This window comes from Apus apus, chromosome 3, assembly GCF_020740795.1.
Source record: "Apus apus isolate bApuApu2 chromosome 3, bApuApu2.pri.cur, whole genome shotgun sequence".
Classification (NCBI taxonomy): Eukaryota; Metazoa; Chordata; class Aves; order Apodiformes; family Apodidae; genus Apus; species Apus apus.
In genome coordinates this window covers 23,685,747-23,698,674 of record NC_067284.1, presented here as the reverse complement: position 1 = coordinate 23,698,674, position 12,928 = coordinate 23,685,747, and the positions used below count along the sequence as shown (strand labels likewise).

The 12,928-nt window shown below is 37.0% G+C and overlaps 1 protein-coding gene across 1 annotated transcript in view; it reads left to right on the top strand.

The window, feature by feature from the left end:
• The window catches only part of HCRTR2 (hypocretin receptor 2), a 30,654-nt gene that overhangs the window by 6,463 nt on the left and 11,263 nt on the right, over positions 1 to 12,928 (top strand). Inside the window, exons 2-3 of the mRNA XM_051614540.1 lie at positions 7,048 to 7,226; positions 8,690 to 8,933. Of these exons, the coding sequence (XP_051470500.1) occupies positions 7,048 to 7,226; positions 8,690 to 8,933 (423 nt within the window). The remainder of the gene's footprint in view (positions 1 to 7,047; positions 7,227 to 8,689; positions 8,934 to 12,928) is intronic.

The following is a 12,928-nucleotide window of genomic DNA, read 5'->3' as shown; positions in this document are numbered from 1 at the left end:
TGTCTGTGCTAATCAGTATAGTTAGCTCAGGAAACTGTAATGGTACGTTTTACTTCCTCTCGAGCTGACCAGACCTGGCATTTTTGGCAGTCTGTTTTTATAGCATAGCTGATTTTCTGCTAATAAGTTCCATTTCCATAAGATCATTAGTTGCCTAAGATTATGTAATGTGACTAAGTTAGAAAACAAATTCTGTGCCAATGAGATAGTTGTCCTCTTACTCCCAATTGTCATCTCCAAAGGTAAGCTTCCAGCAAGCAGGATTCAGTTCTTGTATTCTTCTCTAGTGCCATAAGAATGAAGCAGTACAAAAAAATATAGAAGTGGGTTGGAGAATGCAAGTGACCCACAACCCCTAATTCGTAAGTTCCTTTAAAAGCCTGAGTACAATAGAGCACTCGGTAGCTAGAAAACATCTTAGAAAATGCATTGCTGAAAGCAAACTACTTGCTGCATATCTGTTTTATTTACTCTCTCTGCTTTTTGTGGGGGACCAGTACCAATTAGTTCATTTCAGTGAAGCTGAATTCAATAAAATCCTTTAAGATTTCATATGTTCAGGGTTATGCAGGGTTATGTATTTCTTTCCGTTTCAGTATTTTTCCTAGAGTTTTGGTAGAAAAAAAATGATAGAATGTACACATATATACTTGTTTATGTGTGTTACATAGGGGGCATGACCTAACCACCTACCCCTTTTGTCATGCTTCCATGATTTAGTTCAGATTTGTTGACACATCTCGTTCATCCTGTTGATGAGGAGCTATCGCCTCACTGACAGGCTATGTAATTCCTTTATGCAGACCAGAATATTGTCCATCCTTTCAGCTGCTGCACATATTAATGGACAGTTCTTATCTACTGGACATTATATCTAGCTGTAGGATTATTTTTTTTTCAACGTTTCCTTGTTAAAAAATACTGTATAAAAAATATTTTCCCATTGTGTCATTTTCTATTACTTTTTCAACATAAACCTGGTCTTACATTGGACTCCTTTTTTCAGGTAAGTTTACTTATGTAAAAAAAAGAAGTAATGTGTGAGTTTAGAACTTAATAGTGGGTAAGAGATGGACAGCCTAGGAAGTAGGTATTGTCTTCAAGAAGAGATTGCTTTGCTTTAGATCTTTTTATCTCGCTGCCAGTTTCAAAAACTCGTAATTAAATATACTCTGCAATTTAGTTTACAGTGCTTCTTACCCCTTAATCAAGATCATTACAGTTATTGAAAGACTAATGGAAAACCTCCCTAAAACAAATAAAATAATCTTAGTCTTAAGCACCTATTTTTTAGACTCTTCAGTTAAAGCAGAAGAATCCTCAATCAGGAATTGTTCATAATGTGAGTAGTTTCAGTGACAGCGCTTATCCTTCCAACAGTATGCATTGTTTCAGTGTTTCCACAGGGGTGTTAGCTCTCCAGAACCCCATTTTCAGCCTTCCTTTCAAAATTATTGTGTTGCTTAATACCCTGCTACCCAAACCTTATTTCGCAGTAGGTAATGACATCACCAAAAAGGACCAAGGGGGAGAACATTGTAAGAAGAACCTATTAGTTGGCAAGTGGAAACATTTTTTTTGTTTGCTTGGTTTAATTTATTTTTTTTGGTGGAGGTAGGAGGTAGAGAATAAATAATGTGTAGCTCAAATTAGTTTAACCCGTTTCTCAGTCACTGTTGAGTTATAAAATATTGTGAAGGAGTAAAGCTTTTTAGAAAGTTTCTGCCTCGTGCATTTGGAGATGTTGATGACCAGTGCTTATAATCACAGCATTATTTCCAAATTACTCCTGGGTGGCCATGTTGTAGTATTTTAGTTAAACAATTGTGATACTGAATTGCCAAAACAAAATAAAACAATTCAAGTTTAGTATAGTGGGGAAGATAATGATAATACTTTGTTTGCATCCATCTGTGATTTACTGTTCACCAAAAATGAGGTAAGAGTAATTCATTTATATAAGGAAAATGTCAGTATTTGTGGTTGTGGAAATTATGTTTCTGTTTTGGCCAGGAAGTAACACTGGAGATGACCCATTGAATAAGAGGTTGACAGAACTTCATGAGTGTTAGGGAAATTATTTAAGGTTAACATGTAAAAAACTGACAGCTGAACCAGCAGTGCATCAGTGGAAGGACAGCAACACGATGTTTAATATACACAAGACAACAAAAATCTTCTGTGAGGGAAGCAGCTGCATTTTATACCAGCTGGAACATTTGTATTGTTTTTATATTCAGCCTGAGATACAATGGATGATGCTAACTGAATAGATGGCAATACAGCCTTTAATTAAAATGCCCTGGCATACTAAACCAACAGGGATTAAATCTGTAGATGACAAATGCCAATCTCACCACACATTGAGAGGGTTACGTTTTTTTTTCTTCAGGAGTATAATGAGGTATGTGAAGTTTTCTTGGTGGACTTCTAATAGTATCTGTCTTACATTTTTAACTTTTATTTGCATTTGTTATGTTTAGTCTTTCCTGGGACTTGCTTGTGAGACTTCTTTGGGAGCAGTAGGTCATAAATGTACAGGAGAGCTGGGGAGGAGCTTTCCACCGGAGAGGGTAGTGATAGGACCAGGGGTAATGGTTTTAAACTGAAAGAGGGGAGATTTAGTTTAGACATCAGGAAGAAATTCTTCACTATGAGGGTAGTAAAGCTGGAATAGGTTGCCCAGGGAAGTTGTAGATGCCCCCTCCCTGGAGGTGTTCAAGGCCAGGTTGGATGAGACTTGTGCAGCCTGGTCTAGTGTGAGGTGTCCGTGCTCATAGCAGGGAGATTGAATCCTGATGATCTTTAAGTTCCCTTCCAGCCTTAACCATTCTATGATTCATTAAGGCAGAACTGTCCTCGCTTGGGGAAAGCCTCCGCAATTGTTCCCAAACACTGTCAGCCCTGCAACTCAAGGTCGTTTCCGAGCCTTCCCTGACACTGTGTGGCAGAGGCAGGAATAGCAGTCGTTTTGTTTAAAGCTCTTCATCCTGGCGGAGGAAAATGAAAGCGAGCGGTGAGGCGAAGGAGTGCTCGGAGCCAGATTAGTTAATAATCAGTGCAAAAACCGGCTGCTCTGTGTGAAAGCTGGCTGCGTGTTTTCTCTTGCAGGAAAGTTAACTGTAACGGTGAGAGTTTTTCTTAAATAAAAATTAATATGCAGAAAATAATAAAATACACTGGGCAGGTAATAAGCTTCCAGTAGAGTTCCAGCAGCCAGGAAAGTCATGCACATTTTTCGGTTTCCTTTTTTTTTTTTTTTTTTTTTTTTTTTTTTAGAAATTCTGATCCTCTCTTCAATGCTTCTGTTAATGCCTAATTTTCCCAGTTTCTTCCTTCACTAGTATTTATATCTGGGAACTTCAAAGGATGGATAAAAGATTTGCACATAATGTTAAATTGAGGTTTTATTCAGAGCTATTTTTACTATTTCACAGATTTTCAGCAGAGGTCAGTTTGGGCCACTACATTGTGCCTAGCTAGCCAGGCACCCTGTTAATCCTGAGGTGCCTCTCAAGTTTTTTAGGAAAGCTAGTGCTGGTCTCGTCTCCTGTTTTATGGTTTTGGAGTACTTTTTGGTAAAATACATTCCCAGTTGAGAATCTTTACTGCATCCTTGTCTCTCTTCTCCAAGCTGAGTGGAAAGCCACAGCTCTCTGCTATTTCACTCCAGCATGTTTCTTTAGGGTTTTTGCAGGAGCTCAGTGCCACCACTTCTCTATAGAACCACCTGAAATGAAAATGCTTATTTAAAGGAGTGTATGCAAAATTATTCTGTTCTGATATTAACTAGTTGCAGTATATTCAGTGGCATAGTCAAACTATTTAGCGTTCCTATAGAATAGTATTTTTTTTAACACAGGCTGGAGCATCTTGGTGCTCTGCTGGGTCACTTGTATAACAATGAAGCTGTTGTCCAAGATTACTGAATGACCTTGTACTGTAGTAGACTCAGAAAGACATCGAGTATGGAAGGAATATATTGGACTAGCTTTCTGTAGTTTATACCATTCTGTCCTATTGAAATAACTCGTAGCAAATCCTCAGAGCTCTGTTTAGCCTTGCACTGAAAGAAAACATGACCGATGCCTATGCAGGTTGAAGACAAAATTAGAACCAGCAGAGGGCAGCGAACTGGCTTATTTTCACACTACTTTCAGTTCTGAAGCCTGTCTTACACAAATTCATTTTTTGTATACAATCATGGAATAAGTTTCTGGGATACTTAATTACTATGGTAGTATGTAAACATGCTAATTAAGATGCTTTTGTTGCTATGTGCTGTACAAAAAATGGAAAATGATTTATGCTGCAAAGAACAGATGAGGTCAAAAGGGGAAACACATAAGCATAAGCAGAGAAATCTAAAGCAAGAAATTATCCAGCATTTGTATGCTTGTAAATTGTTATTTTTCACACCTTTCAGGTGCTTCTACCCCCCATAGATTAGAATAAAAATTATTTCAGAGCTACTTTCTGTACATTGGCTTTCTCGCATACTGCTACTCCCTGAGTGGCAAGGGGCGTAGTCTTTCATATTTTTCTGAGGAATAGCAGGTACTGGAGTTCATCTAAATTCCATCTGTGCTAAGCCAATGTGATCTGGAAGGCTTAGTGCAGAGCTGGGAATTAGGAGTCTAAGTTCCTTACTCTGTCTGATTTACAGTATGGCCTTGAGCAACTTCTGTTCTGCACTTCACTTTCCTTGCAACAAATATGTAAATGATAACATTTTCTTGGCTCTCTGGGCTATCATGAGGCTTCATTTGCTCATACTGATATAAAGCTTTGAACACAACATGCAAAGTGCTGCGAATTGATTTGTGATGCAGTTTGCTGCCAATGAGATTGACCTCACATTTGTTAACTTAATGGATTTGTTTTACCAGAAGTAGTGTTTATGTTCAGGTGCTCTCCCCGAACAGGTCAACATAGGAATGAGAGTAAGCCTCCTCAAAGAGCATAGACACCTGCTTAAACCTGGCACCTTTAGGCAATGACATCCTTTGCTGGAAACAATTCACTTGTCTGAATCACGTAGAATGTGGGACTGTTGAAACCATAGCATGAGAACAAAGTAGCTGACCAGGGAACTTTAAAAACAACATTTTATTTAACTTTTGCATATTGATGAAATAAAATGAACAGCAAAAACATTGCCACTTCATATTAACTTTTGCCTAAGTACAAGACAGGACTATACTTTCACTATGAGCACTCAATACAAAGAACCAGCCGTAAGTAAAAATTCAAAATCTTAAAACTGAAAGTGAAATGGTGTTTGCAGTTTTTTTTCCCAGCATTGTGTTTCCAGCTGTGAACATTTCAAAGGGGCAGCAATGTATTATCTTCCCTGTTAGGTGTTGCCTCTGCACTGTCAGAATGGAAGCTATAACTGTAGTAATTCCACACACCAAGTGACATCGATAAAGATCTGGATAGTTATGTTGTCATTATGATGTGATGCTGTAGAAATTATTACTTAAGTAGGTAACAGAAGTCTCCCAAATGTGAAATAAATACAATTAATGTGATGTTTCATTTAAGGTTCTGACTTATAAGCCTTGCCTTTCAGATACCATAGTTAAGATTACCTGAAATTCTATAACCAGGAAGAAAACAATAGAAGAAATGGATACTGTGGGAGATTTTCTCCAAAAACCACCCAAGAACAATGAGGAGCTTTTCTGAGGGGTTTTGACTTGCATTTACAAGAGCATGATAAATGTATATCAAAGATTAAATTCATACAAGCTATAGAATTTGGAACCATGTCTACAACACCTTAAAAGATATGCAGAGCACCTATTGTGGGACAACAGGGGTTTTAGATGAAATTTGGAAGCCTGTATCATTAAAATGTAGCTGATAAAATTATCTCTTAATGCAACTGAAGGCCACCTAGACCTCTTGAGGACCCTTCTAACTCTATTCTTTAAGATTCTGTGATCTGTATATATCTAAATAAAGCATAGTGCTGTATCCTGACAGATTAAGTAGACTCTGACTCTTCATCTGGATTTGCACAACGGATGAGTTATTGTTTAGAGGAGAAGTCCCATTGATGTACAGTGAATTGTGCTGTTTTCTTACAAGAAGTGTTGTGGTGTATACAAATATCTGAAGGGTGGGTGTCAAGAAGGAGGGGTCAATCTCTTTTCCATTGTGTCCTGTGATAGAACAAGGGACAATAGATTCAAACTCAGGCACAGGAAGTTCCACCCCACAGGAGTAAAAACTTCTTTACTGTGAAGATTACAAGAGCACTGGAACAGGCTGCCCAGAGATGTTGTGGAGTCTCCTTCTCTGGAGACTTTCAAGACCCACCTGGATGTGTTTCTGTGTGACCTGCCCTAGATTCCATCATGGTCATGCTCTAGCAGGGGGGTTGGACTTGAAGATTTCCAGAGGTCCCTTCCAATCCCTAACATTCTGTGATTCTGGAAAAAATTATGCATCAGTTTGTAAAGAACTTTTGATGACTGAATCTGAAACATTCAAAAGCTATAGATTGCTACAAACTCTCAGAGTTTTGCTTCCAAAATTATTAAAAACCTGATTTTTAGGCTAATTTCTCAGACTCAATATTGGCATTTTTAATGTATTAATTTATTAATTTACTGTGACCATGTTAAAGGACTGATTTGCTTAATTTCTTATTACCTTTATTTACTTACCTGAAATCACAGTTACCCAGACAACTGCAGATTCTCTGCAGATGCAATAAGTATATTATGCCTAGCAAAATGTTTTATAAAATGATTGTCACCTTGATTACAAGATTCCATGTGGTAGCAATTTGAATTAAGCATCACATTGTGATAAAAAAAAGAGATAAACTTCAACAAATGAAGGTTTTCTCTTTAAAAAGAGAAAGATTCTCTCTTTAGAAGAAAATACATGGTTCTTACATTGAGCTGCATATTCAAATATTCTGTATTAAAGAAAGGAAACAAATGTTTCCTTAATTCTGCAAAGCCAGGTGTTTTCCTGTTGAAACATTCCCTAAGTCAGTTCCTTCTCACTAACTTGTCTTTCCAAATTCAGTTTGTATTGCAGTGTGGAAGAATCATCACATGAGGACAGTTACCAACTATTTCATAGTGAATCTCTCTCTGGCTGACATTCTGGTCACAATTACTTGTCTTCCAGCAACTTTAGTAGTGGACATCACAGAAACTTGGTTCTTTGGGCAGCCCCTCTGCAAAGCAATTCCCTACTTACAGGTATTATTTTACTGCACTTGTGTACACATTACCCATCTTCTGGAAAAGAGAAAGAACAATAGCATTTCCCTAATAGTGATAATCTGATGGAAGTTTGTCCCTGCTGCTGAAGTTGATATCTCAGGGTACCTGCTGAGGATTAAAGAGCTGGTCCACCTGTGAATGTGTCTTTGCATAATATTTTTCTTGGTCCATTTGATTGTTAGACTTGGGCAATACTCTTTCTGGAACATTTGTCTGATGCTCTTCGCTTTTTGTGGTCTGTTTTAATAATTCAGAGGGGATACAAAGCAATGAAAATGTCTGTAAATAGAATTGCAGTAATTTATACTCTGTGTGTATGGACCTAAAAAGCTACAAAAGTGTCTAGGGTAGACACTCAACCTTCTAAAGGGAGTCTGAGCTTTCTTATATGTTAAATTACTTATTTTGCATATTTTAAAAATAAACAAAGCATCCTGGTTTGCTGGGAGCTGACCAAATTGCCTTAAGCAGTAACTGCCACTTCTCGTTACCAGTGGACTTAATTAGCTATTAGATAATTTCCATCAAAATGATTGACAAATACCTTTTCTAAGAAAGCTGGTTAGACGAAGTGACTGGGCATAGTAGAATGACAAGTGCTTGGCCTTTCAGTCATTATAAATCAAAATAATGAAACAGAATTCTGAGTGTATGCAGGTGATCAGCTCTGTGCCTCCAGCACAATTTGTATTTTCAGCAGATACCTGTATGGCATAAGAGCCACATTGTGCCATCTACTTTACTGAATCAAACTCACAAAACTTGTTTCAAAAGGTCCTTTCCAGTGGTATAATATTCCAAAGAGAAAGTGAAATGATCACCTAATGTACAGAGTGAAAGAATTAACCCAAAGTGATAGGTTAGTTCCTACAGAAAGGCAAAATTACTTAGTCTGCCCTAAGCTGGTTATTGTGGTTTTCTCATGAGACGCTGAATTTCTATTGTCCCTGTGAAGACTGAGAAGGCAAAATGATGGTACTGGTATTCGAATACAACATAGAAAACATGCAAAAAAACCTGCACTACAAAGGAAAAAAACATCTAATTAGTTGCCTAATGTCTTCAAAGTAATTTTTCATATAAAGTTTTGCAAATTCTAAGTTGCATAAATTTACAGTTTCAGAGTCTGACCCTACTACTCCTACTCAGTTTGGTTAGCACCCTAATCTTTCAATTGTCCTGTTGATTCTATTGAGCCTACAGCAGATGAGGATATCTGCTGTAATTCTGTAAGAAGTTATTTTAACAGGAATGTTTTACTGGAAATAATTTCTATTTAATTGTGGCAGATAAAGAGTTAACTATGTTGAAAATAGAAAAAAAAATTTAAACTCTGGGAAAAATATACCATAAATAATTTGTAAATTACAAGAAATTTAAAGTTAAAAGAAAGAATTTTTAAAGCTCCATATGTTTACATAACATTTCATTTTTTTTAGACCGTTTCAGTCTCTGTGTCTGTGCTAACACTTAGCTGCATTGCTTTGGATCGATGGTATGCAATTTGTCACCCTTTGATGTTTAAAAGCACAGCCAAGCGAGCAAGGAACAGCATTATAATTATCTGGATTGTGTCCTGCATCATAATGATTCCTCAGGCTATTGTTATGGAGTGCAGCAGTGTGTTCCCAGGATTAGCCAATAAAACCACCTTGTTCACAGTGTGTGATGAGCACTGGGGAGGTGAGTGTGTCATTGACCATGAAGAATGAATTTCTGCTGTTAAGTGATAAAAATATCAGGACATATTAATATGCAGTCGAGTTGTATAAACATATCACAAAAATGTTCTCAATTATATATGCTTTTCTAGAACTACAAATTTCGAATACTGTGAAATCCTGTTTTCTTTTCTATTGCTAAGACTTAAAGTACATTTGAAACCAAGTCTGAATGAATGAGGCTGGCTTGTGTCTTAACCCTGTTAATGTTTCCCAGAGGGTAGTAATGTTCCCACCCTTAAATGCTTATATAATTCTGTGATCAATGGACATTGCAGGTTTACAAAGACTTCAGTATTTAGCCTTCAGAAATGACAAGACAAGACAGAATTTCTCTTTACCTGATATATTGCTTTTGCTAAAAGCAGATATTTGATAAGTCTTTATAGGTATCTCTTAGGACTTCAATGCAAATTGCATGTCATTACAGAATTTATAGAGATGTCATCGACATGGGGTAGCAAGTTAGTCTACAACTTGAAATTTGTCATGGACAAGATCATTTAATAACTTTGTAAGTGTAATCAGTTACATATTATTCTACCCAAGAAGTGCAATTCTGCCTTTCCAGATTAACTTTGAATCTGAGTTGCTCTGTGTTTGAATTCATCTGTAAGAAGCCATAAGGGTTGCCAAGGAGTAACTACTTCTATTTTGTCTCCAATCACAGCAAGTGGTGTTAGCCACCCACCTGAGTGGTTAAGACTCAACTCTGGTGGGCCTTGGCATAACTCCAATGCTAACAGAGCATGTGAGTTACATGCTGTGACCCTGGATATAATGACCATCAGTAATACCATTATTCACACACAGCAAAATGAAACTAAGTTTACCAAAACATATAACTAAAAGATGCCTATTCAATAGCCTTGAGTCAGACTAAAAGACAATCAAATTTTCTCCCAGAGCTGCTTCTGTAGAAGAAGATTTCAGTCCTGTGAACAATTAAGATAAAATACAAATGGACCACCTGTACTTAATTATGGTGATAAATTAACTTAAGTGGCTTGGAAGTGCTGAGGGCTTTTCCATGTGCTGCTTTGGAAGTTCCTCCCTGCTAACGGCTTTTGCAGGGCCTCCAGGGGATTAATGAGAAGACATTGGCTATCACATTCCCTGTTCTTCACCCCCTTCATCCAGTTAGTCCTCTGGGACAAGGCAATGTGGTGGAGTTGGCCACTAGCTACCTGGCACTCATTGCAGACACATGTGCTGCAACTCTGTAGGTTAGAGGAAACCTCTGTTAAACTGTGAGTATTGTACTTGCTGTTTTATTGGAGAGGCCACATCTGCTCTTTACTCCTAGTGTTCTTTCTTAATCTGTGAACAATTTTGTATCCCAGCCTGCTGCTAGGTGCTGCAGTATTTATATGACTACTTTCTTCCACAGTGTTCACTCCAGGCAAAAGTTCTGTCCCCTCATTTTGGCTGCAGAGCTATTATGAAGTGCCATCATCACTTCAAGGTTAGATCTGCAGCAGAGATTCTTTTAATCAACCTAGGAAATGAAAGTGATGCAAAGCACTTTAGTCAATGAATTAGGGAGTCAGAAGAGCATTTCATCAGGAAACATAATCTCAAAATTTCCATATTTGCATTTGCCACTTTTTGATTCCTAACAGGAAAGTGTTGCTTTTGAACTACAGAGTCTGTAGTAGCCCTGGAATTTAAAGAGTTCCTTTTGTTCAGTAATGCACTGGAGTAGTTGCGGTGCACTGACTGGCCTGAGCTGAAGAACTCATTACACAAAAGAAAAATGAAAACCCTCCCAGGATTCTAGTCCTATGGAGTGTATGTGCCCAAAGAGAAATGTCTTGATCTTTAGGTTTTGCTGTGAGCCTTCACTTGGATGTTTGCAGAGGTAGAAAAAGATATAAAAAAGACAAATACTTCTGCATTATTAAGTTCTTTTTATGTGTGGCTTCAGAAACAAAGTGCAAATATTCCAAAATATTTTTTATTCATATTGAGTAAAAAATGAAAATAATTTTGCATTAAAAATATGTTAATGTTTTCTGAAATTGGAAGCTTTTCATTCTACCCAAAGATAACAATTTGATTTTTATCCTGCTGCCTTTTCAACAAATTATTATAATAATGATTATTCACCCTTATTGATACTTATTCTGCTGGTGCTTTTAAGCTATTCATAAAAAAAAATTCCAATTTCTAAAAATAGCTTATCATAGTAACTTAAGAACACTTCTATATGTTAAGTTACAAGCAGGTTGCTCAAATAATGTAATTATATAGGAAATGTAGAGTTAACTATATACTATCAATGAGGATAAAACATTGTACCTTAACATATACTATTAACCTTAACGTCCCTTTCAGACTATGGAAAATGAAGTGTCATTAGACACAAATAACTCCCACTCGATTGAAAATATTTAAGAAAATTCAGTTGGGCCAAAGTATAGGAGATGCATTTTTTATGAGAACCTGGGTTTGAAATCACAAAGGTCCCCAAACAGTAGAACAAAAGAACATAGTTAGCAGGATAGCAGTTTAAAAAGAGCACTGAACCTTGAGGCCAGAAGGAATAAAAGGGTAGTATTTTCAAAGAAAATAGTTGCTTTTCTTTTTGCCTTTTTTTTTTTTTTTTTTTTTTTTTTTTACTACGGGAATATTTAGGGTCAAAGAAAGCTAACAAGCAGAAGGTTGAAGAAGGAAGAATGAATAAGCCATATTTGCAAAGGGAAAGTGGAGATGTAGATACTGCACACACTCAGAAGACTGTGAGCAACTCCTACAGGAGAATCAATGTGTGTGAAGAAGGAAGGGGTTGTATTTGGGTGTTTACTGCTTTGTTTAGAACTGCATATAATTTATGCTGTCTAGGGTGCTTCTGGGGAAATCTTTGCAGACCATCAAATGCACCATATATCCCAAGAACATTAGGCTCAGTTGTCAAGGTTGGGACAGCACAAGAGGGTACTTCATGACCAGAGTGTTTTGGAGATTTATTTTAATTCTGGGAACTCACAGCTACCGAAACATGAGGTGCTATAAAAGACTAGCGAGAAGCCATGTCCAGCAAAATGTTAGAGATGCCAAAGCAGGAGACAGCACTGTACCCTACCCATACCTAGGTCTAGCTGCTGAAATCCATACAGGTCTGATGAATGTCTGGAAGGAAGGTCTGATAAACACTGTGACACTTGGGCTTCTGAATGGTGAAACCATAGTGGCCACCCTGACCAATAAGATTTCAAGCATGCTGTTGGAGATCTGCCAGTGACTGCAAATGGAGAGATAGTTCTGCTTAAAACAGGGCTCAATTTCTTTTTAATTGCTTCTGGCATTCTTGAATATAAAATTCATTGCCAATTCTAGGCTAAGGGTTTTTCATTTTGAGTACTGTCTAATAACAATATTTTATTTGGGAATGCAGAAGGATTTGACATGTGACCTACGCAGACTCACTTAAGGAGCTTGTGTTGGCCACAGTTCCATAACAGCCTATAATTGCTATGTAGTGAATTTGATGATAAAGTGCCAAAATAAAAGAAACTTCTATTAAAATTACTTCACCCAGTGTCCAAGTTGGCTAAATACATTGTCTTAGAGCTCTTTACAACAAGAGAGTTAGGCAAAGTGCATTAGCCAACCCCTTTGCAAATGATAAAAAAGAATATGAAGATAATCCTTTCCCAAAACTACATGGTTGAATGGAAGCAAAGAGAAGAATTTCTGTTGTGTTTTTTCTTAGACAACTCATAAAAGAGTACAAAACTATATTGTCTTAATTCTGGAAAATAATAACTGGGAATTGCATTCTTACATGGTTTATACAGTCTGTTTATCGAAGTGTTCAGAATTTAAGGAAAAACTTGCGGGACATGTTAATGCAGAAAGAAGTCAAAATATTGCTAATACTAAAATTAGGTTTGGCATTATCATTAATTCAAGCATAATATATCAGATTTGAAACTTTAGTATTAGTTAACTGTA